The 26,506-nt window shown below is 38.9% G+C and overlaps 1 protein-coding gene across 2 annotated transcripts; it reads right to left on the minus strand.

The window, feature by feature from the left end:
* Positions 1-698: 698 nt before the first annotated feature.
* On the minus strand, positions 699-26,222 carry qvr (glycosylphosphatidylinositol-anchored protein quiver). 2 transcript variants are annotated; one of them, XM_028184030.2, is made up of 6 exons: positions 26,015-26,222; positions 24,996-25,094; positions 15,157-15,216; positions 13,751-13,798; positions 8,108-8,254; positions 699-7,449 (listed from the first exon to the last, which is right to left on the minus strand). In XM_028184030.2, exons 2-6 carry the CDS (start codon positions 25,018-25,020, stop codon positions 7,250-7,252), a joined length of 480 nt encoding a protein of 159 aa, XP_028039831.1. In that variant the 5' UTR covers positions 25,021-25,094; positions 26,015-26,222; the 3' UTR covers positions 699-7,249. The 2 variants fall into 2 exon arrangements, with proteins under 2 accessions (XP_028039831.1, XP_028039832.1); XM_028184031.2 differs by lacking the exon at positions 13,751-13,798.
* Between the last annotated feature and the right edge of the window lie 284 nt (positions 26,223-26,506).

The raw sequence follows: 26,506 nt of genomic DNA on the forward strand, positions 1-26,506 counted from the left end.
TATACAAAGAGCTTATCGAAGTCTTTCAGGATAACTTGAGACAATCAAAGTACGGCCCACACCAATCTCTTACGAGCTAGGTTTTTTAATGATTTTTATAGCCTTTATATCTTCTTTCAATTAGAAATAGAGGCAATAGAACAGATAAGAAAATATAATAGAGGCAAGTTTTTTTTCCCTACCTATGCTGATAGCCTATTGAGACTATTTCAGCTTCACCCTGTTTGTAGGTGAGCTCACGCGGCTCAAATCGGAGTGGTGCTAACACTGACCCTAGCAAGAGTAAGGCTTCGCAGAATCTACCACCGGATCGGAAACGCGACCCACTGAGAAGATCCGGCGAGAAACTCAGTGGGCTGTCTATGGGTTAATTCGCTCGTCGAGCCCTTCGTCGCAAGCGACGGGTTCGACGAGAACGATGACCGGTGCTTGTAGTGCCTAAAAGCACCGTTAATGATTAGGAGGATCTGTAATGACGTGCTTTGGGCGACGTCGACGGTTTACCATTCGGAGATTTATGTTATTCACATAAATAAAGTGAGCCAGCGTATGTATGTATCTATACCAGTAGAAAAATATATGTTTAGTGATCTGACACAGGGCCGGATCTGCTTGAATATGAAAGGATTATCGGTGGTGGAAACAGTTCTTATAACATAACTTCATGTAAGGGAAGGCTTGTTTGAATCAAACAACAGTTATATAACAACGTATTTTATAATTATGGCACTTGATGATCTGACGTTTTTATTTCGTTAACAGTGAGAACGCAATCAAACAAAACGAATGCGATATTATTTAACCAACGTTTGCTACAAATATTGTCTCTTGAATACATAACAAAATATCAATATATATATATTTATTTTCTCCGTAAAAATGTGGATGTATCTTTATTGTGTTTAACATTTCATAAGATATGATACGTTTCGTGTATAATATTAATATATTTTAATATGAAAAACCATTTTTAAGGACGAACTCTTTTTGACAACAGGTACACAGTTTCCGATAGCATCAATATTGTTTGATTATATAAACCAAATATATTAAGTGTATAATCTATGATATAAACTATAAATTATTATTCTTTAAGCAGGTGCATACGACCGGTTTACTTTGACAGTTGACATTACAGACATTTTTGAGAGGGATTTTTTTTTTGTAAATGTAATAATTGAGGCAAAAGTACATGAAGTTACAGTGTTAGAACTCAACATAACGTTGTCACATTTCACATTTATAGGGCCCACATTCAGCACCTGCTTATTGGGATGTTCCAATCGACTTGTTGGAAATCCTCTGCATTAGAAATTGGCTAACATCATGAATGTGTTGACACATTCTTGTTAAAAACGTTCTTACATTTGATTGAGTTTTCAAATACCGCAAATAATTGAAGGATGCATTCATCCTCCACAATTGCTCCGGTGATAACGCATTTGATCCTACAGATGAGAGAACGACCGTCTTCTAGTAATGAAGGTCTAATGTCATTAAATATTTCTGCTAGAATTACAGTACAGCTACTTGAAAACCGGTCGTATTTTATTGTTTTACAAAATTCCAAGTCGTTTTCTGCCGGTGACCCGTTAAAAGCTTTGGTCACGGGAAGAAAACGTTACAAATGGTAGAGACCGGCGAGTGACAAGAGAAAAATCTGTCTACAGGTCACGTGTGGACGGTAATAGTGACTAAACGACATTCAACTTTATATGTGATATTTCCACTTTTTATGAAATGTTACTATTGACTATACAGACTGTCTACCGTCTACTTGTAGACGTCTACGTCTCCTGTCTACGAGTTGATGATTTATTATGTAGCTCTAAGATCCAATTGGAATGCAACTATTTCCACAGTTAGAAGCCACGGGAACAAACTATCGCCTTAATACAAACCGACGATAATGATAATAGTATCATTATTATCGGTCTGTTGATGATTAACTTAACGATAGCGTTAATTTAATCATTATTATCGTTTTACGGGATTAATTTCCCCCGAACTCCCTGTTGCACCTGGATCCCTGGATCACCAAGCAGATACCAATGGAGAAGGAGATCCTTACACGGAAGTGCCCGATACCCATCTATCCAAGAGAGTACTGACCTGGAAAGTGTCTGGAAATAGGAAGAGAGTCCGTCCCAGAACAACTTGGCCTCGCTCGATGGAGCAGGAGCTAGGGGTCTTGGGTATGACGTGGGAGGAGCTAGAACAGACTGCCCAAGACCGATGTAAATAGAAGGATTTGATTCAAGCCCTACATCCCAGCAGAGGGTAATAAGAAAGAAAGAAGCAGAACTCCCTGTTGTAGGCAGGAGACAGTTCCACTACACGTGGCATATGAAATAGTTTGTAGTGAAATTCTTTGATTTCGTAATGTCGTTTAGTTACTATTTGTATTTGACAATTGTAAATCGGAGGCCGTATTGTTTATTCGCAAAGCGGAGTTTGCTTGTTAGTGAAAAAGTGCAACTTTTTAATAAAAAATATTTAGATGAGACGATAAATTATTTTTCACACACAGCAGGACGACCACGAATTGAGCAAAATCACGTCCTTTCTAAATCTGATCAACAGAACTAAGCGTCAATGTCATTTAACTGATCATCAATGTAGTTATTGACAGTCACGCGAGGACACCGCTATATACATTATTAAGGGGAAAATAAATGTCGTCTCATCTGTTGTTAGATGTTATTTTAAATACATGCTTTTCCAAAATCCAAATTTAAACATATCCATCTTGTATTTCTAGTGATATATATAAATAGAAATAAAACTAATATGTGGGAGCCGCCAGCGACGGGTCTCCCTCGGCCCTGGGCCCGACGATATGGAAAATCTTAAATGTTGGAGCAAAATAAACTGACTACGAGATACCTCAGCCATGTCATTAGTTCGCGTGATGTGCAGCTGTTACAAGTGAAGACTTTAAAATTCTTTACGTGTCGTTCTATACTTTGATCTCCGCGAACAACCATCGTCTAGTTTCTTGCGTTTCCCAGACGTGAGCTTTTCGTTAATTGATTCATTCGAACTATGAATGAATCCTTTCGCCGAAGAGTGGGTAGTTGTATCTTTACAAAAAGTATAAAACGACACTACATAACGTTCTTATTCTACTAAGTTCAATAAAAATTATAAGCGAATTGATTTTTTTTTATACGATATGATTAATGGACAACGATTTGTCTGTGTGTAATCTCGTGATTGTCAACTTTTGGGAAATGAAAGTTGATAAGTTAAGAGCAGCTATGCTACCGTAGTGGCCAAACAACTCATTTATTGAAGTATACGACCATAAAACTTTTCATTTATCCAAATTGATTACAATCACGAGATACAATGACAATAGTTCACCGTTCGCGATATATCTAGTAATTACGCCAGTCAAGATAGCTGCTAAACTTTTCCCGTAGCGACTTCAGTCATTAATTAATATCGAAGCGTTGAGCATTTTTTTTGTACATCAGTTGTATCGTATTTATAGATATCATTATTACTTATTTTAATTCGAAATTATATTATAATCGCGCGGAAGAACTCATGTAATTTACATAAAACACGGATAATGTTGAAATAATCATTTAACTGTTCTGTACAGGGGTAAAAAAAAAACATAGAATGCGATTTCACGTGGTTATCCATCAAGTCAGCGTTACGGCAGATCAACACGTCGTTTTCTCGCATTAAAACTGTATAATCTCAAAACTTACTAATTTTATTTATATGTGATATTTTTAAGATTAATCATCTTTGCAACATTTATTTTTTATTTTTTACCAGATACATTAACTGTCTTTTAAAGTCAGATAAAAATAAGTATTAATTTTGTTAATAGTAGTCAAATATAGGTAAACTAAAAAAAAACTAAACTAAACTACGCTCTTTTGACAGTGTTTATGAGAAAAATACTGGTGATACCAAATGATTCCGCATATTAACTCGATTTCGAATATTTTTGGAAATTGTAACTTTTAATGCGAAAAGGCGACGTGTCCGACGGAACGTCAACAACCTGGCACATTAATTGTTACCGAATTGTTATAGTATATATGTTGCTGTAGCTCTCTTCCCGATAATGCTCAACAATGAATTTGTATTTTTTAAATTCCATTTTTAGTTCATCAGCTAACTTCATCCAGATGCGATGAGACGACTTGGTCCGGCCGCCCTGGCTGGGTGGAAGCCCGACTAATGTGCAGTGTCATGCTGTATTCACTTGTCAAAATAAGAAAACGGCAAACCTTTCGCCATTTTTTGTTGTCAATCGAATGTAATCATTATGATTCACTAGTGGAAATTATTATTTTTATACATTAATATCGGATGGCTAGAGGTCTTGACCGCCCTATTCTTATTTTGATCGCAGCCACTGGACGATTACCGACCAAACATGCAACGGTCCCTCAGATCGACGGAGCATCGAGGATATATTCACAACTCTATTGATGACGTCATTATTTTTATTCTAGAATACTCCGTTTCCCTTTCTGTTGCAATGATTGTTTACTAACGTTTTTAACTGCGTTTTACGTTAACGTTAACTGCAGTTAATTGTTGGGAGACCAGCCATAATTTGAACGTCAAGTCAGCCGACATGATACAGCCAAGCACTTTTTCAACAATCTAAAAAAATATTTGAAATTCGAGGTCAAAGATAATTTCAGAAAATATCAAACATTTTGAACATTGCCTGAATAGTTTCAATTCGTTTGCTTCGGGAAACGACATTTAAATTTAAGAATGACACACAGACATCTGTCATGCGTGAACAATCGTTAGAGCGAGGGATATAATTTATCAAGATTTAAAAAGTCTGGGCAGAATTATATTAACACAAATAATATTCGTACACAAACCAAAGGCCGTTTGCAGAAGATTTTAAAAACCTCGTCTGAAAACCTCCTGAATGATGTTACACAGGGAAAGATAGAATACTTGGTATTGAGGGCGATAGCAGTAGCCACGAAATGCCACTACCGTACACTGAGCTCATCTAGCAGGTCCCCTGAGCCTGGTCAAGGCGGGTCCGGCTCGAAGACAAAATTAGTAACTGTCACGGAATGTAGCTTTTGAGATCTTAGTCTGGCAACACGGTCTTTAAAATAAAAGACTTGTTATAAATATGTGAAACGAATCAGTTGTAGCTTTCAAATTTTTACATAATTTTAATATTGTAAATGTACCAAATACAGGGTCATACGGAAGAAAATCTCGTATTAATCATTAGCAAGTATTTTCCTTCAAGACCCGTCACAGTAACTTTTCATTTCTCAAATTTAAAAAACGCTTCATCCGATCCTCAAACTTGTCGACAGCGACGTACGATCAAACAATGTCTGCTCAATATTAAAATAATTACGCTAAAGAACAGGGAAGATTGTTCCTATTTCGTCAATTAAATAATAACGACTTTGCAGACATGTTAATATTACATGCTATTTTTATTCTTATTCAAGATGAAACAGAGTTTATTTCAATTAAAGCACTCAATTGATAATCTAGCGCGGGGGTGTAGCTGGTAGGGGGCATTTAGAAGTTCATGTGCTCTGTATATGCATTTTCAAAACGCGCCAACCGAGGGCAACGCGTACCAGATCCCCGACATATTGACACTGAAATGTCGCTCATCTCATAGGGCATATAAGCGATGAACGATATATACACCAGCGCTGCGGAAATGACCATGGAACGCCTCCGCAGCCAGCTCCGACTGAGGTCGTACGTAAATTAGACCGAGTTATCCAATTGATATGATTGAGTGGTTTAATTGAAAGAGGGTAGTTAGAGCGTTCGCGTGTGTGTTCTGTACAAATTCTCTGGTATCTGACGAACTCAATACTTACGTAGTACCTAATATTATTCGAATTATATTCACTAGTGACGTCGCTCGTATCGTTACGCGCGCACTAACTCTGCTCTGTATATCGATTTATTATTTGTCATTATCGATTATTCGTCTGGTTTATAAACTATGTTTTTTTTATTGTTCTATTTGGGCATGCTTATCAAACTCTAAGCGTTAAACTTAACAATATATAGATATATTTTTAATTGGTGTTAAAATTTCGTAAAATTAATATTATTACACATTTAATAAAACGTTAAATTTTAGTTTTAATGTAACAGTATTAGCTAACAAACCCTTATAATTTAAAAAACCACTTATTAAACCCTATGGTCTAGCGTTTCCGATCCTAATGTCATTTTTCACTCTTCCGGACAATTGACAGAAAAAAACATTAGATTAAAAACAGCACGCATTTACTTCGGCTTTTTTAGGAACTTTCCCAAAAAAATTATTAAAATTAAAGTGAGATAAATTGTAATCCAGGCACCTATTCCTGTTTGTCACTCTTCATTACGACTTTATAATCTATTTCTTGTCTATTCAGCTCGAACCTATAAAGTCTATGAGCAAAACCGTGGTCTATGGTACACCGTAGAATATCCACGTAGCTAACCTAAGTTGTGGCGAGCCGCGGCGGCCGCACTCCTGTACCCGAGGCATGCAGACGGCCCGTCTGAGCATATATACACGCTAATTTGAAACATGGTCGTTTTTTAACTATCATTATTTATAGCGTAAACTTCAATTTATGCTTTAGATGAGAGAAAAATACGTGCTTAGTTTCAACATCACTGATTATAGTTGAAAGACGAATTTAGACGTGACTCTTTGGCTCACGCTGGCGGACGACCGTGTCAACGTCATGACATTAACAGTGTCATTGGTTGCGAAGGTAAACTCGTGAGTAAATGTCACACGATTGTCCGGAGAACTGAAATCATCGCGTGTTGGTCGAGGGCACGACGTCTGCGAGTCAAACGATGATTGATCTAAATGAGTGATGTTGAAGAGCAGCGTGAGTGTCTAGCGAACTGGAGTTAGTAATTGTGAGTCTTACAAAATGTCTTCCGAAGCGAAGATGTTCGTGGCTCGTTAGTCCTCACTTTCGTATTAGAAGCTGTGTTGTAAAAACTAAGCACTCGAAACTCTAAAACTACATCTACTATCGGACGAAAAGTCAATTCTCAACTAGGTCGGTCACGTTGATAACGATCATCGATTAACTAAAAAAAAATCGATATGTACTTTTCACATCACTACACACGTACGAATCTTAAGCTCTAGTCATGACTCTAAGATCGGTCCTTTCATTAGTGATGTGAAAGCATCGATATGAAAAGTTCGATAGTCACGAATCGATAACCGCCATCGGGAGTCTAGCGTCCGACTTCACCTCATGCAGCATGCGAGCGCTAGCGCCGCGACAACGGCCAGGACTGCGGCCGTCCTGGCCGGCGCCCCGTTACACATGTCCTCCTCACAGAAACACATGTGACCAGTGCCAGTACTTTCCATCATGCACACGTGGTCCACCATGAACAAGTTTATTTGTAGTTGAGAAGTGCACGTTCGTCTGACGACCTCGTAAGCTGAAACCGGGAAACAGCGACTTATACATTATATTATACATTCACGTTATCATCCTTGTAATACTAATATCGTTTTTTTTATTGCCCTTTTAGGCAGACGAGCATACGTCCCACCTAATGGTGAATTGTTACCGTCGCCCATGGACTTCAGCAATGCCAGGGGCAGAGCCAAGCCGCTGCCTACCGCTTAATACTCTCCACAAGCCTAGTTTAAGAAGTACATGTCATAGCGCTCGGGAAACACCGTGGAGGAAAGCTCATTCCATAACCGGATGGTACATGGCAAAAAAGACCTCTGAAAACGCACTGAATATGGATGAACTCTACTCCGATGGCGGGAGGTGCGATGATAAAAAGGAGATGAGGGGATCATCTCAAACAATTCCTCAGAGTACTGATATCGTTGTGCTTGTAATTGTGCACTTGTAAAGAATTATAGAGGCATGATAGAGGGTACAAGACCGCGCGGCAGATCACCGTTACGATGGACCGACCAAATAAAGGCAGCTCTAAACGGTCCCGTTAACGAGTGCACAAGAAGGGCCGCGGTACGCGAGGAATGGCGACGTCTGGTGAAGCGCACCACCAACCGAAGTGATGACCACGACCACTCTGCCAAGAGTGCATACGACTGAGAAGAAGAGAGAATTATACTTACGGCTTTTGGAATAGCGCACCATTTTGACGCAGCACCCGTTACAGGTCTGGAGGGGGGGCTGGTCCCGCGGCAGCGCCGTGTAGTTGAACGGGTCCTTGCATCGCGGGTCCGACCAGCTGTCACACTCGTAACAGTATATCGTGCGGGCTGCGGATTGTTACGACGTACGTCACTAGACTGCGACTCTTCAAAGCTTTTATATTCGACAAGTTGTCATGTGCCTTGTGTCATGTTGGATGGAGCAATGGCTATGAGAGAAGTGCTTGGTGAGTTTAGTGGGCAGCTATATGTGTTAGTATGCACAGCACGAGAGCCGGTTCCCTGGGGACGCCATCCGACCTTACCTTTTTTTGGTCTTAATTTGACATTAAAAGCTTGAAACTGAGAATTGACATGAGTAAATAAGTCGACACATATGTATAATGTGATTCGTCTTTGTGTATGCTGCTTTTGTGGTCTTCTATTTGTTGCTGTACTATTCTGTTATGGTGGACGAGAGGTGGACACGAGAAACATCATTGGTTTTCTTAGTTACGCAGCTTATTGCGTCATCATTCCTTGCCCCATTCGTTTTGTTTTAAAAGTGGCTCCCATTTTCTTACTTCCGGTCTTAGGGGAATGAAGATTATGATATTGGTAGCATATGGTGAGAGAGCAGCAGTTCCTAAATGTATGTTCCGGTAAAAATACAGCGGTGCGTCATGTTTTGTTCAACAAGTGTTAGAGTGTATGAGTAAAATCAGTATACCATATTTGTGTCGCGCTAAGTCATGACTGACGGTTTGTGGGAGAGCAGTAGTTATATAATACTGTTAAATCTTTGACTTTGTGGTTCAAGTTAGCGGCATTGAGGTTATGGTGTCTGGTGTATGGGCGTAGATAATCTTTTGACACCAGAGGAGGAGAGTTCAAGACTCTTCTATGCATCTAAGCAGTAAGAGTCTTTTTTTTATTGCTTAGGTGGGTGGACGAGCTCACAGCCTATTTGGTGTTAAGTGGTTACTGGAGCCCGTAGACATCTACAACGTAAATGCGCCGCTCACCTTGAGATATAAGATCTAAAGTCTCAAGTATAGTTACAACGGCTGCCCCACCCTTCAAACCGAAACGCATTACTGCTTCACGGCAGAAATAGGCAGGGTGGTGGTACCTACCCGCGCGGACTCACAAGAGGTCCTACCTCCAATAAACAGTAAGAGACTGCGGCCCTGCTAGTCTATGAGCGACAATACCAAATCATTTACCGGATAGTTCGTTTGCCTTCAACTACCGTCAAAACATGTCTTTAGTTTTTAAAGACAGTCCGACAAAGGACACATCACTAGTCATTTTGAAATAATTTTAAAGTTCTTTAATAAGCGCCCGACATAACTGTCAATTGTATTATAATTTACATTTCGTGTTCAACCAAGTTTTATAACGATAAATCAGGGCAGTCACGCGAATTCTTTAGCGGCAATAAGCTATGTTCAAGGTTCATCTTCCGACCTGTGACCTACTGAACTTATTTTGCGACAGCACGCCAAACTCACAGTGAGTGTACATTGGTAGGTTGTGTTTTCATTAGTGGGTGTAGTGTTGTATGGAAGCATGGACGAGGAGCTTGTGATGAGGCTCACTATGCTGACCCAAGTCGACTGGGCGTGAGAGCTTATTGATATGTGAATAGCCCTGTCTACTTATTTAAACCTAATTTTCAAATAGTATTTTACATTTTACCTTTGCAATATATTAACGACATATGGCAGAAATAGGAATGAAAACGTTTTGGGTACTACATATTATGTACAATTAATTATGAGATTTAATGATTTCAACAAGCAGTATTCTTTACGCAATACCTCTTTTTTTATTGCCCTTGTAGGCAGACGAGCATACGACCCACCTGATGGTGAGTGGTTACCGTCGCCCATGGACTTCAGCAATGCCAGGGGCAGAGCCAAGCCGCTGCCTACCGTTAAGTACTCTCCACAAGCCTCGTTAGAAGTATGTCATCTCATAGGACATTTCATAGGGTATGACATAAAGATATTTCAGTGTCCCAAGCGCTGATAGAGTGACCTCATTAAAAATATCGTTTATTTATAATAAGCTCAGCATTTATCGGAAATAAATTACAGAGAATTGAAACACTAATTAATGTTATAATTAATCGAATGTTTACATGTTTACCTAATAATCTGTAATTTAGTTTCTGCATTGCAATTTAATTCAAATAACAATACATGTAAGAGGACAAAACTGATTTAACAAATAAGCAAAGTACATGCAAGGTTGTGCACACATTGAAAGCGATTATGTTACTAACAATTTAACGTATAAAAGCGTCAAATGTAGCAAGGCCTCCGTATTATTTACTATAAATTGATTTACTAACAACTGACGCGAGCAACGGATCTGCATTTTTTTCTAACTAGGCTACGTCAAAATACGTCAAGAAAATTAAATTTGGCTATCGGCTCTTGACTGATAACGTTTTATCTGCACGCAAACATACGTACGTCTTCAACGTGCGAATGCAATGTGCGCTGATAAAGAGCCAGTGGGAAAAAAGGCCTTTGATTGCGTGGAGTGGTATGAACGAACCAGTTACAAGAAAAAAATCATTATTAATTTTGAAGGAATCATTTGAAATTACAGAAATTACAGAACTACGTGAGAATTTACGAAGAAATTTACACGTTTTTTTTTCCCTGCCTAAACTGAGAGCCTTGAGAAGCTATATCAGCGTAACCTTAAATAGTAGATGAGCTTACGGAGCTCAAACCTGACGACGTTGCTAACACGAACCCTAGGAAGAGCTGTGCTTCGCAGAATCTACCACCGGATCGGAAACGCGACCCACTGAGAAGATCCGGCGAGAAATTCATTGGCTGTGTCTGTGGCTTAATTTACTCGTCGAACCCTACGAAAACGATGACCGGTGCTTGAAGTACCTAAAATCAACCTTAGTGGATCGGGAGGATCCCAAATAACGTGTTTTGGGCGACGTCGACTGCTTTCCATTCTGTCCGCAGGATCGGGAATGAGTGATCTGCATGATTGCTGAGGTGATAATATGAAATAAAGAGTAAACCCGGGTGAGCACTGTGAGAACATCGCCGCTCAACTTGGGACCCCAGATCGAATTCCTGATCAAAGGCATTGTTATGACGTTTAGGACGATGTAAGGACCGTTGAGTTTATTTTCCCAGAGCTTCTCAAAATTTAAGCTCTTTTCGAAATCATTTATAGAGCTTACATTCACATTCAACATGTTAAATGAAGTTCAATTCGGAAACGTATCAACATAAACACCTGTATCCGCATTGCGGGAAAGAGACAGAGCTACCCTTCTCGTCGCAATCTTATTTTCTCCGATTTTTACCAGCCATTTCTCCAATACGCGTATTTTATATACATTCATAATTTGGCTTTTTGGTTATAATAAACACATTAATCAACTTCTCATAATAGAGGAAGAGACTGCAACAGATGAATATTTTGGAGGAGAAATAGGCACCTTTTTTTTTGCTTAGATGGGTGGACGAGCTCACAGCCCACCTGGTGTTAAGTGGTTACTAGAGCCCACAGACATCCACAACGTAAATGCGCCACCCACCTTGAGATATAAGTTCTAAGGTCTCACGTATAGTTACAACGGCTGTCCCCCCCTTCAAACCGAAACGCATTACTGCTTCACGGCAGAAATAGGCAGGGTGGTGGTACCCACCCGCGCGGACTCACAAGAGGTCCTACCACCAGTAAAATGGCACCTTTGTGTTCTCAAGTGAACATCAGAACATAGCCCACACATATGTACATCGCAATTATATGATAGAAAAACATATTTTATCGTCTATCATTATAACATCAAAAGTATAGAAATAAAGTATGGTTATTATTATCCAAGGTAATGAAATTATTTTATGGGATAACAGCTGCAGGTTTATTAAAATGCTTTGAAAAGCTTGTAAATTAAAATGTTGAATTATTTATTATTGAATAGGCCTTGCTTTATTACTTTATTTTACTATTATAAATACTAAGTATAAGGCCTTGGTGTTTTTTTTTTTAAATCTGCTTTTAAAATACCAGTCTAATGGCAAAATTTGAAGTTTCTCATAAACGTCATCCGTCCAAAAGAACACTTATTGCGGCATAACTATAATAGTTAAACATATGCTGTCCCGACACTTTTTGTTAATAATAATGTGTTCTACAAAGTCGTAGTAGGTACTTTATTTTATTCTATCATCAATCGTTTTCGCAAGGCACACGATATAAAGAATATTTTAGGCAATTTTTTTACACCTTGGGTTACATTATTCGAGTTTTAGTAACGATCCCTAATTTTTTTCAATTTTTTTCATTCGGGTATAGTGTAGCTTCCAAACAGTGAAAGAATTTTTCAAATCGGTTCAGTAGTTTCGGAGCGTATTCAATACAATACAAACAAACAAACAAATCTTTCCTCTTTATAATATTAAGTATGTACAAGATTGATTATTGAACAATTATGAGTTCTATGGAAACGAAATGTTAAGGTTATGCCACGGGGAGACAGTTCAGAGTCAATATTAGCCGTTTCTTCCCGTACTAAGTATTCGCATGTAACAAAGGCCTACAAAATAAATCAAATGCATATTTTTATTCCCAATCCTGCTTCTTTACACAAAAAAGTTTCTCAATAGCACGTGTAAGTATAGACAGTAGCGTATGTATTTATATACTATGTTTATTTCTATTAAAACATTTGGAACGTCGCGATGACGCCAATGACACCCGTCTCCAAACATTGACAGATGTTTACTAGCATGACCCGGTCACAGAAGGGTTTCCTAAAAAGTCATGTTTACTTCATGGTTTTTGAAGCCTTCTTTAAGTTGCTGCGCATAATTATAGTTAAGGCTCTGCACAAATGGGCCACAGACCTCAGCAACCGGTAAAATTGTATGTAGGGAAGGTTCCCTAGGTAGGTCCGTTCGTAGGTACGAAGTGGTTGTCGTTGGCCACGGGGGACTGTGTTCCGTTTGCGCCGAGCCTTGAAGTCAAGGCAGAATGAAGAGATGGCTAGAAGCGCGCTGAATACCAGCGGGTGTTCTTGCAAATTGATTTTAAAATGACGACTATATGTGAGAAACTCAATGTAGGAATAGTTATGGTATAAGCTGACCAGAAATTGGGCTTATTATTTGTTAGTTTTTTTTTCGCTAACGACTACAAAACTCCCAATTAAATTGCTCATGAATGTTCACGATCGGTTAACGTAAATAACGCACAACGCGCTGCTGTCACTCTCAATGTGGCTGCGAAGTTAAAATTCGACTGTGACACGACGAACATTGGTTTATTTTGAGCGGTTAACTAATTCAAGACAGTCGTGGTGGAATTTCAATTGTTCTGCCGGGCGTTCTGTGTTAAAAACAACAATTAACGATAGACGAGGCCTGTGGCCATGCTCCGTGAGTCACGCTGCCCATAAAACCGGTACTCGCGATCAGCCACAAGATCGTCATTGTTCGCATTGTAAACTTACAAATAATTCCCAATGACTTCAATGACTCGTATTGTTAGAAAGTATTAGTTGAGAGCGTCGTTTTAAAATCAATTTATTCGGAAACGCTACAAGCTTTCGTGCTAGATCAGTTCAGGATTACTTACTCTGGCATTCCGCCTGTACTAGGGGGCTGAGAGCTATAGCCCATATTGCTGAAAATCATGCTTCAGTTAGTAAAAAAGGAAAAAAAAAACGAAAAACAAATCATCTACACAGTTCACTAATAGAAAGGGTGTGAGAATTCTCGTGTATAACTGATTTTAAATAGCATCGGATTTAACCATGTACATTCCTATAATAAATACAATAAGAATACATTTCAATTCTAACAGATCTATACTTTCTATTAAGATGTTTTCCAACAGCATGTCTTGAAGTCTAAAAGAGGTGGTAGGTCATATTAAATAGATATAAATTATATTAAATTAGTTTACTTCGTTGGAGGAGTGATAAATTGTCAATAATCAAAATGTAACGATGGTAAAAGTCGACCCTTAGCAGTGAGCTCTTGTGAGTACAAATAGCAAATGCACCCACCCTCACAATTAAAAAAAAACTAGGATAATTAATCAGTTATCCACGAGAGTAATTTTAGTGTTGTTATCCGACATAATTTATGTATAAGTTCACTATTAATATTTAAAAAAAAAACTCACTAAACAGTGTATACATGCAAATTTTTACCCATTCCTCGAAACATCAACAATCATTCCTGTGGACACTCAAACACATAAAATACGCACGACGAGCTGTTCAATATCGATACAATATAATTATTTGTCATACCGCTTCACTATTACGTCGATAGTGCGGCCATCACTAGTTTTATTTTTATTTGAAGTATGCCTTCCAGGCGATCGTTAATTGCTTTTAGAATTCATTCAAAATTGAAAAAAAATATGTCAGAAACTTATTTTTGTAATAAAAATAATAATTAATGACCTCTATCGAAATTGTTTTTCAGACAATCTCTGCTACCAGTAATAGTGATTTCAAAATTTAGGAGTTGCTCAATGTTTCCCGAGCGCTATGACATGTCCTTCTTCAAACGAGGCTTGTGGAGAGTATTAAGCGGTAGGCAGCGGCTTGGCTCTGCCCCTGCCATTGCTGAAGTCTATGGGCGACGGTAACCACTCACCATCATATGGGCCGTATGCTCGTCTGCCTACAGAGGCAATAAAAAAGCCAATCGCTTCTACAGACTCACTAACGCATAGAATGTAGAATGTGTCTGTAGATTACCCACTGATCATCAAGTTAGCCATAAGTTTATTTACCCAAAATTATTAAGTGCCAATTTCAACCTCGGATCCGTGATCTATATTCAATCCTAATGTAATATTACGAAATTTTCTTTTAGGACCCAAACTAAAAATAAAGAACCAGTGATGGGACACGCTCAAATTTTAAGTTTATCGATATTTTCGCAGCGCAAATACAACACATATCTAACAGTGACAGCTATGAGAACATTTAAATGTATTTATTTACAGTTCACACTTTATATTACCAGTTCTGATGCAGGAATTCCCTTTAACTTGGTCCACACCGAACCAGGACATGAGGAGAACTGAAAAACACAAAACGATCACACTGGAAACTATTGTGACTATTTGACGCGCATTTGGCGGCAAGATCGCCCCGTTTTATATACGATTTTGGTTAATTAATGGCGCTGAGAGAAATTCCGGAAGCGGTAGCAATTACTACATTCAACGGAAGTAAATTACCAATTAGTGTGCTAATAATTATTATCTAAAGCCGAAAACGGGATTCATTAATTGAACTAAACATAAATGCTGGCTTTAATATTATGTTCATATTAGGTCGTGGACCGCCGCCGACTGCGATCCTTCGGGATAGAAGATATTTCCTGAGTAAAATCAAAATCACTGCTTCTTTTTTTTATTGCTTAGATGGGTGGACGAGCTCACAGCCCACCTGGTGTTAAGTGGTTACTGGAGCCCATAGACATCTACAACGTAAATACGCCACCCACCTTGAGACATAAGTTCTAAGGTCCCAGTATAGTTACTACGGCTGCCACGCCCTTCAAACCGAAACGCATTACTGCTTCACGGCAGAAATAGGCAGGGTGGTGGTACCCACCCGCGCGGACCCACAAGAGGTCCTACCACCATTAAAATAGTGCTTTTTTTATTGAACTATTATTATTTACAAACATTTTCAAATCGTCATAATTTCATCACCGATTATGAATGCAGTTTCGCCATTTGAACTAGGAAGAATCAAAAAGGGACTCAGGACTCCCTTTTCTGAGTCCATAATTCATAGTATGTACATCGCTACACAATAATTTACAATATAATATATAAGATTAAAGAAAAGCTTGATGCTCTAAGTCACCGAACACAGAGCAAAGATGTGTTCTGTGTTCGGTGGAGCAACATTTCAGACCCACGCGAATTTTTCATTCATGTTCAAAGTGGGGCTACTGGTGAATAAATGTTGTTTTTATCGACCGTGTCGGTAAACGAGCATAGATGGTGATTGGCTACTCATAGACGTCGGCAATGCCAGGAGCATAGCCTAGCCACTACCTCATTAAAAATATGAAAAGGTTTTTTTTTATTGCTTAGATGGATGGACGAGCTCACAGCCCACCTGGTGTTAAGTGGTTACTGCAGCCCATAGACATCTACAACGTAAATGCGCCACCCACCTCGAGATATAAGTTCTAAGGTGTCAGTACAGTTACAACAGCTACCCCACCCTTCGAACCGAAACGCATTACTGCTTCACGGCGGAAATAGGCGGGGTGGTGGTACCTACCCGTGCGGACTCCCAAGAGGTCCTACCACCAGTGAGAAGAGAGGTTTGCTTGTTTGATTTATAGATTGCAATGTATCATCCTGCGGGCCGATTTGACGTGTGGTACCACCACCATACAAGATTGATGTTTTAATCATCAAGCCTCAAGTCTTAAAGTTCGTAGCGGTTTTAACGTGGACTTTGATGTCTCCAGTAAGCGTAGAAAAGCTGGACTGTAACTTCTACAAAAATCCGAATAAAAAAAATGTATTTGAATTATGTGTGCGACCGGCGTAACCTGACAACATACATATAATCATAACAGAAAGAAAAAAACAACTATTAAACTTACAAAAGTACGTCAACCGTCGACCTTGTGTATTTTATTTTAAGAATAGCGCTTATTATCATATTTTCAGTTTTAAATTGATTTATTTTATTATGCCGAGTTTACATTACGAAATTAGTGTCATGCATGTTGAGCTCAGTTTCACGAAAGTAGTTTCGATATATGCGAAAGTAATTTCGTTAAAAAATTAGTGTCGCGAAATCCACAGTATCGCAGTAACCATGGCGCCTTCAGCATCAAAGCTATAATTTGCTATATTCAATGTAGCTAAAGAAATGCTTATATACCTATAAACTTAAAAAAAGACTATCAAGAAAAAAAAAGTTGGTAGATTCGAGGATGGTCAACAAGAAGGCATTTAGGTGCAATGAAGTTAGTCTCTGAATTAGCAGATGAAGATCCTGAGAGTTATAAAAACTATTTTCGAATGAGTGAAGATAATTTTGATTTTTTACTATAGGTGTTCGGGACCCTTGTCATTGATATTCATTAATAAGATCTATATTTTTTTCTGTACTCCATCATTGGTTTGCCATTTTCAACGCTTGAAGCGCGTCCGAACTAACAATACACACGTCCGCACAGCGCAGGCCCTTTCGCGACATTAGTTTCACGTCGCGTCTACACTATGAAATTAGTTGCATGACACTAATTTCACCAAAAAATCGCGCAGGGCACGAAACTAATTTACATGCATGAAATTAATGCATGCATTACGAAAGTATTAAATTACACGTGAAACTGTTGGTAAAACTAATGTCACGAAATTAATTTCACGCCACTTATTTCGTAATGTAAATTCGGCTTTATACGCAGTAGCGTCGAAACAATGCTAGCAGATTTTAAATGTGACAAGCGACTATGTAGTTGTTTGTTAGTTGAATAGTTTTCGATCAGCTCTTATTCATCTTTACAGCATCTCGTGGCTTCTATGGCAATTATCATATTTACGACGTTTCAAATACTCTTCAGTTTTCGCGGTCACAGAGGACTGATTTAGTTTTTAAGCCCGTGTGGCGTTGCTGAAATAGCCCCTTCAGCTACCGGCGAACAGGTTGGAGGAAAAAAGTTTTTAAACATTCTAACCGCCTCATATATTTGCCAAATCGAAGTCGTCATTAACAATACAGTACCTAATGCCTTATTGCCTTCTTCTTCGCGAGTCAAATCTACTTTTACGGCTTAATCTCTCGTGTTTACTGTCATTATAATATTTCCGAAATTTCAAATTATAGTCTTTCAGTTTTCGTGGTCACCGAGGACTAATTTAGTTTTAAAACCTGGAATAGGTTACCAGCAATGTTGGTTGGGGGAAAAAAATGTTTTTAATCATTCTAACCGCCTCATATATTTGCCAAATCGGGCCGTAATTAGCAATAAGGTATTGCCTTTGGTTCTCCGCGAGTCAAATCTACATTTACGGCTTATTCTCTCTAGTTTTTACTGTCAGCTGAAATAGCCTTGAGAGGCTATTTCAGCTTCACCCTAACGTGTGTAGGTGAGCTCACGGGGCTCAAACCGGAGCGTTGCTAACACTGACCCTACCAAGAGCAGTGCTTCGCAGAATCTACCACTGGATCTGAAACGCGACCCACTGAGAAGATCCGGCGAGAAACTCAGTGGGCTGTGTCTATGGGTTAAAGTTTAAAAGTTTTCATGATAGCGGACGAATATACGTAGTCACCCGTTGATCACAGCACCGAACTGTTAAAACTATAGCAGGAGTCGTTTGATGTTCGCGTCATATCGTCACGGAATGGCGCCTGCCAAGTGCTAGACGATAAATGTGTCACTGTCATCGGTTTAAGCTGTGACGTCGTACTGTCCCAAATTTTATGTGAATTCGGATTTTTTATGAACTGTACTGTCTGTTTGTCCTGACAGATTCTCATCTCTTATAACGATTCCGTGGTCAGGGCCGAATTTGGATTGTGACGGGTAGCTATCGTCCAACACAAGATATTTGACAGATACTATGTATATACTAGATCTACTGGTGGTAGGACCTCTTGTGAGTCCGCACGGGTAGGTACCACCGCCCTGCCTATTTCTGCCGTGAAGCAGTAATGCGTTTCAACTTGAAGGGTGGACCAGCCGTTGTAACTATAGCGGCGCATTTACGTTGTAGCTGTCTGTGGGCTCCAGTAACCACTTAACACCAGGTGGGCTGTGAGCTCGTCCACCTATCTAAGCAATAAAAAAAAGACAAGTGCACCCACCGAAACACATTAGTATCTATTAAACCGAACACCGGATTTTATCGAGACAGAAATATTACTAGCCCACGTCAATAACACAACCCGTTCTTACTAATATTATATTTTAAAATTAAAAACTAAAGCATTTGTGCATGACATCAATTTGAGAATCTATATATTAATACGTGAAGCATAAACTTTGTATCCCCTTTTACGAAAGTTTCGCGGACAGAGGAGTATGATATTTTCCACACTTATAGAGAATATAGAGAAGAAGTGCACAATGCTAATATTTTTTTAAAATAATGCATAAAATATACATTAAATCAATAAAGAAAACATTACACACACTACATACCATTTATTTGACGCACACACGCATGCATACTATTTATTGTCAAACTTTTGTTCTTGACGTTTGTTGTCAAATTGAGATTAAATATTATTTGTCTTTGTTAATATCTTTTATAGTGTAGTCTTGGCGAAATTTGTGTTTATAGAAGTATAAAATACAATCATAATAGTGTACAAACTTACGATTCCAATTAATTATAGTCGAATTTCGACTACTGCGGGACCTCTAGTTAATGTAATTGGCCGAGAGTTCTTGGATCGCGGTACCGATCTTGTTATGTTTCTACGCGTGTTAGATTGCTCCCGCAAGGCTCCTGGGCTACTTTTTAGTGAAAAGTTTCAGACATCTTAGCGTTTCCGTTCAGTATATCTAATATAGCGAAAGTATTTCTAATTGACTAGTGATCCCCGCAATAGCCGAAATTCGACTATAATTAATTGTAATTAAAAGTTTAAACATTATTATGGTTCTATTGTCAAACATATACTTTTATAATAATACAGATTGTGGCGGGTAGCCATCATACAACGCAAGATAATTGACAGATGCCTGAATCTCGCTTACGACATTTTCAAGATAAAGCGCATATACACAAGTTCCGAACAACAACATTCGGACCTCACCCCGATGGAAGTTAAAGACTTGATCAAAAACCTACGTCCTCGCAAGGCTCCCGGTTCCGACGGTATATCCAACCGCGTTATTAAACTTCTACCCGTCCAACTCATCGTGATGTTGGCATCTATTTACAATGCCGCTATGGCGAACTGTATCTTTCCCGCGGTGTGGAAAGAAGCGGACGTTATCGGCATACATAAACCCGGTAAACCAAAAAATCATCCGACGAGCTACCGCCCGATTAGCCTCCTCATGTCTCTAGGCAAACTGTATGAGCGTCTGCTCTACAAACGCCTCAGAGACTTCGTCTCATCCAAGGGCATTCTCATCGATGAACAATTCGGATTCCGTACAAATCCCTCATGCGTTCAACAGGTGCACCGCCTCACGGAGCACATTCTTGTGGGGCTTAATCGACCAAAACCGTTATACACGGGAGCTCTCTTCTTCGACGTCGCAAAAGCGTTCGACAAAGTCTGGCACAACGGTTTGATTTTCAAACTATTCAACATGGGTGTGCCGGATAGTCTCGTGCTCATCATACGGGACTTCTTGTCGAACCGCTCTTTTCGATATCGAGTCGAGGGAACCCGCTCCTCCCCACGAGCTCTCACAGCTGGAGTCCCGCAAGGCTCTGTCCTTTCACCCCTCCTATTTAGCTTATTCGTTAACGATATTCCCCGGTCGCCGCCGACCCATTTAGCTTTATTCGCCGACGACACGACTGTTTACTATTCCAGTAGAAACAAGTCCCTAATCGCGAAGAAGCTTCAGATCGCAGCCCTAGCCCTAGGACAGTGGTTCCGAAAATGGCGCATAGACATCAACCCAGCGAAAAGTACTGCGGTGCTATTTCAGAGGGGAAGCTCCACACGGATTTCCTCCCGTATTAGGAGGAGGAATCTCACACCCCCGATTACTCTCTTTAGTCAATCCATACCCTGGGCCAGGAAGGTCAAGTACCTGGGCGTTACCCTGGATGCATCGATGACATTCCGCCCGCATATAAAATCAGTCCGTGACCGTGCCGCGTTTATTCTCGGTAGACTCTACCCCATGATCTGTAAGCGGAGTAAAATGTCCCTTCGGAACAAGGTGACACTTTACAAAACTTGCATAAGGCCCGTCATGACTTACGCGAGTGTGGTGTTCGCTCACGCGGCCCGCACACATAGACACCCTTCAATCTCTACAATCCCGCTTTTGCAGGTTAGCCGTCGGAGCTCCGTGGTTCGTGAGGAACGTTGACCTACACGACGACCTGGGCCTCGAATCTATACAGAAATACATGAAGTCAGCGTCGGAACGGTACTTCGATAAGGCTATGCGTCATGATAATCGCCTTATCGTAGCCGCCGCTGACTACTCCCCGAATCCTGATCATGCAGGAGCCAGTCACCGTCGACGCCCTAGACACGTCCTTACAGATCCATCAGATCCAATAACCTTTGCACTAGACGCCTTCAGCTCTAGGAGCAGGCTTAGGGACCCCGGTAACCGTACTCGTCGAACTCGACAAAGAGTTCGCCGTGCAACCTAACCCATGAATCAGCTCGCTGAGTTTCTCGCCGGATCTTCTCAGCGGGTTGCGATTCCGATCCGGTAGTAGATTCATTCGCGAAGCAGCTACTCTTGAGTTGTTAGGTCTCCTTCGGAGGCGCTCGGGTAGCTGTTAGCAAATCCCACCCCTCCTGGCTGAGCCTTTGCTCGCCCACCTGTCCTGGTGAAACTGGAAAGGCCTCCGGGTCACCAGTAATCCATGAATCATAAAAAAAAAAAAAAAATATTAGCATTCCGTACTTCTTCTCTATAAGTGTGAGAAATTTCATACTCCTGCGTCCGCGCAGTTTTCGTAAAAAGGAGTACAAAGTTTTTGCTTCACGTATTAATATATAGATTCTCTTCGGATACATTTTGTTTAGTGGAACGATGGTAGTAACGTTCAAAAGCCCTCTCAAACCTCGAGGCACTCTGAGGCAGGCGTGCTGCTTGCCAATCGAAGCCAAATTCAATTCATACAAATCCTAGTAGGCTGCGAGGAAATCTAGAACATCAGAGCGGAGACTCAACGATAGTTTTGTTTATCGATAAAACAACTATTAAACTTTGATTGTATTTTAACGACGCGTCTTTGAACTATTTTTGGTTTGGTTTGACTTTTAAACGCAATTTTAGCTTTGAAACGCATCGACAGCTTGTGTTCGGCAACACGGCAAAGATATTTTAGTTGTTGGAGTTATATAGAGAACTAGCGACCCGCCCTCACTTCGCTTCGGAAACATTAAAACACACATGAAACCAAAAAAAAAAAATAAAAAAAAAATAAAAAAAGTAGCCTATGTTCATCAGGGACAATGTCGGCTTCTAATGGAAAAATAATTTTTCAAATCGGTCCAGTAGTTTCGGAGCCTATTCGAAACAAACAAACAAACAAATCTTTCCTCTTTATAATATTAGTATAGAGTATAGATATAGATATAGAGAAACACTTCTTCACAATGCTAATATTTTTTTTTAAATAATGCGTAAAAGATACATTAAATCAATAAAGAAAACATTACACACACTACATACCATGTTTTTATACAAAGTTTTTGCTTCGCGTATTATTAATATATAGATTTTGTCAAAAGTTTTCAATAGATTGCAGCCCTAGATACGAGAGTTCATAGTCCGCTATCTATTTTTACCGGCGTGTCTCCTATTTTCTATCTAGTGCCGTTGTAATAATAAAAAACACACACCGGTTAACTTTTAGCCGACTTCAATGGTGTGACGAGCTTACTGATCATCAGAATTTATTGGTTACCGCAGTCCAGTCTGCATAGTTGCCTGGATGAATGTCTTAGCCTTCGATTGGTAGTGGCACGGTTTCATTACGTGAACAATTCGATTCAGTAAACAAATTTAACACCAATAAAACATCCTACCGGTAATTTATTCAAGTTTTCTGATCGTTTGGAACCTCTGGGTCTGCGGAGGGACTTCGGTTTCCTCTGTATTTTGTACCGTTAGTTCCATGGGGAGTATTCTGAGGAATTATTCGAGATGATTCCGGCATCTCGTTTTTACCATCGCACCGCCCGCCACCGGAGTAGAGTTCATCCATACTACCTGCAGCCACTGCAATCATCCACAGTGTGTTGCCAGAGGTTTTTTTTGCCACGTACCATCCGGCTATGGAATGAGCTCCCCTCCACGGTGTTTCCCGAGCGCTATGACATGTCCTTCTTCAAACGAGGCTTGTCAGCGGCTTGGCTCTGCCCCTAGCATTGCTAAAGTCCATGGGCGACGGTAACCACTCACCATCAGATGGTTTCCTCATTACTGAGGGTCGTGGTCATGGCCTTGAAACAGATTGTTTTTTATAGTGCACCGCCATCTGTTCCTATCTGCAGCTGAGTGCAGATAGGAACAGATTGTATGTATGCCTACAAGGGCAATAAAAAAAAAAGTAGAATTTTCATAGATTGCCACAAAAAAGTGTATTAAAATACGTATTGTATTATATTTCTATATTGAGAAGTTTCAAATGAGCACTCGTAAAGATACTGTATATTTTATGTCTACAATTGTTTACACAAAAGTTAATAGATTAAGTATGTTAAATTCATACAGGCAATCAACTAATTCAATTCACAAATATACATGCTATAACAAAACTAAGTTACATCATAGCTTTTTCTACAGATTTTATATTGACTGAACAAGTTATTTACGTGGAACTTATTATTGACGTAGGTTAGCTCTTTTATCTGAAATCTAATCTTCACATGCATTTAACACGTTAACTACCGCTTAGGTCACCGGTGACCTACACGGCGCAATTACGTAATGTCGTTTTTTTTTTATCTTCTTACTAAGGCGCGGGAATATCTAGTAGACTATGGGAAAGACGAATCCGAAGATACTGAGAATGAATTTATTTCTAAGAGACCCTTTTTTTTTAACGCTCGGGAATACGGATACCCGATCGTTAGAGGTTCTAGCAGACCGGGTTATGTCGGACTCCGGCGCCTCCAGAGAAGAAGAGGGAAGACCAAAGACTTCCTCTTCTTCCAATTCCTACCGGGAGACTACGCCCTGAGAAAGACGCGCGAGGCGCTGCGCGTATTTCTAAGAGACCTAATAGACTAAAACATACATTAAAAAACAAAAGAAGGCAAAGTAAGGCAATCCAGATCCTTAGTAACTGAAATCGACATAATTACTTCGATGCGCCGCATAGGTCACCGGTGACCTACATAGCAGTCAACGTGTTAATTCTAGAGCTACCAATTGGAGCACATTTAAAATTACGTAAATAATCTGTAAAATAATAATTACAACTGTGTCCGGTGTCAAAGGTGTATCCTTATCATTAAAAATAAGGCTGAGACTCAAAAATATTGAAAACAATCTTCAAACTGTAATTATGAGAAAACTCCTTCTTTAGTATTTAGTATATAGTTACAACGGCTGCCCCACTCTTCAAACCGAAACGCATTACTGCTTCACGGCAGAAATAGGCCTACCCGCGCGGACTCACAAGAGGTCCTTACCACCAGTAACTATACTGAGACTTTAGAACTTATATCTCAAGGTGGGTGGCGCATTTACGTTGTAGATGTCCATGGGCTCCAGTAACCACTTAACACCAGGTGGGCTGTGAGCTCGTCCACCCATCTAAAGCAATAAAACAAAAATAGTATATATAAGTATGGAGTATATATTCTATATTATAAGAACACAGATTAGAAAGGTAGGGGATGGTAAAAGCCCCTTCGAAAGTAATTGAAGACATGAGTTGATGTAATAAGAATACTCGTAACTTTTGAGCAAAAAGCTGCCGCTTATGTTCGAGCTTATTATTTGAAATGACATGAAATTTGACCTTGGACAATTATTTTGAAACTTTCTCTCGTGTTTATTCAATTTTACTCTCTTTTAAATATGTAAAATTAAATTAATAGTCACTTCAATCGCCTCTTCCGAGGAATTCGTAAATTATTGTATTCTGTATTTCTTCAATTCATTAATTTTTACATTTTTTAAAGTATGATGTGAGATGTATTTACCTGGAACGGGAAATATCCAGCGCATTTTTCGTTTTTCTTCTGTTGTAGTGAAATGATCGCATCGATTTCAGCTGAACAACGATGGCTCAGCCATAGCCGCTTCAAAATACAGAATTTTTAATATCACATTTTAATATTTAAAAAAATATATATAATTTTTTTTTTTTTTTTATATATATTTATTTTTTTTGTGAATTTTTAAATTCAAAAGTTCTTTATTCTTAATTACTTTAATTATTTAGTTAGGCTATTATTTGTTCGAGAGTTTTCGTTAAGTCGTAAGCGCCTAATGCCAATCCCTGCAGTGTCAAAATGCTGAGAAATGGCGGGAAATCGACGCATGAAAATTTTATTTGTAAACTTTATCATATAACGTCTATGATTTTTAAATTGTTTGGATTGAAGTGTCTTTCTGTGTTCGAATCCAAAAAAATGTGGATTTAAATAAGTTATATTTTAATACTATTGTTAAGTAATTATCCAAATCAAGTCTTAGAACAAATTTTGGAAGTAAATGTCTATGAAGCTCCTATGGGATACACACAATTTTAATAAAATTTAAATAATAATCTTCGTTAATTTATTTAATTTAATTACAACTTCGAAGATTTGTTATGATATAAATTACGGTATCCATAAGAATACTTGTATGAATTTTAAGGTAATATTGTTATGTGGTAACAATATTTAGTTAAATGTCTAAATGTTATTTTTCGTGTATGAGGCAAGGGACACTGCGTTAGGGATCTCAGCAGTCGGCAGTATGCGCAGACATTATTGATTTTCCAGCGAAAACACTCGCAAACCATTAAAATCCGTCAAAACACTATGAAATATAATTCAATTAAACGGTTTGTGAATTAATTAAGATTTATATTTATGTCCTTCATAATTAAAAATTACATAAATAACTGTGTTCAAATATTTTAACACACTTCACTCTCATAAAATAATGAGAGAGCTAGCGAAACCAATTTTTTTAACTTTTCATTCTATAGAATGTATTTTTATTCGCTTACCGGCAGTAATTCATTTTATTTTCCTTAAAAACTAAAACTATATTATATTATGTACACAACATATGTTATAAACGTTTTTTAATCATTATTTTACTAATAAATAAATGATTTGCGATTTTCTGGCGTTTTACAAGCGTCAGAGGATTTTAATGAACATTTTTTGGTTGCAAAGTGATACACTATCACGCGCGCTCAAAAATTACTGATGGGGTTACCAGCGACGCATTTATAGCCACTACCAATTCTCCGAATCAAGGATTGGTAGAATTTTTATATTTTTTTGCAAGACAAAATAATGCTGTAACTGTATATTTTTATCAATGATACTTTTGTTACTAAGAACACAGTCTAAATTTTTAAGCTGTATTTCTGTAATATTTTTATAAAAAAATATCCAAGCCAATTACGAGCATTTTTAAATACAGATATAGAACCTAGAGAAGACGTTAGGGATTATTAATTTCTAAGTACCACTCGTTTGTGATCTGTGAA

Source organism: Bombyx mandarina, chromosome 02 (assembly GCF_030267445.1).
Source record: "Bombyx mandarina strain Sakado chromosome 02, ASM3026744v2".
Lineage (NCBI taxonomy): Eukaryota > Metazoa > Arthropoda > Insecta > Lepidoptera > Bombycidae > Bombyx > Bombyx mandarina.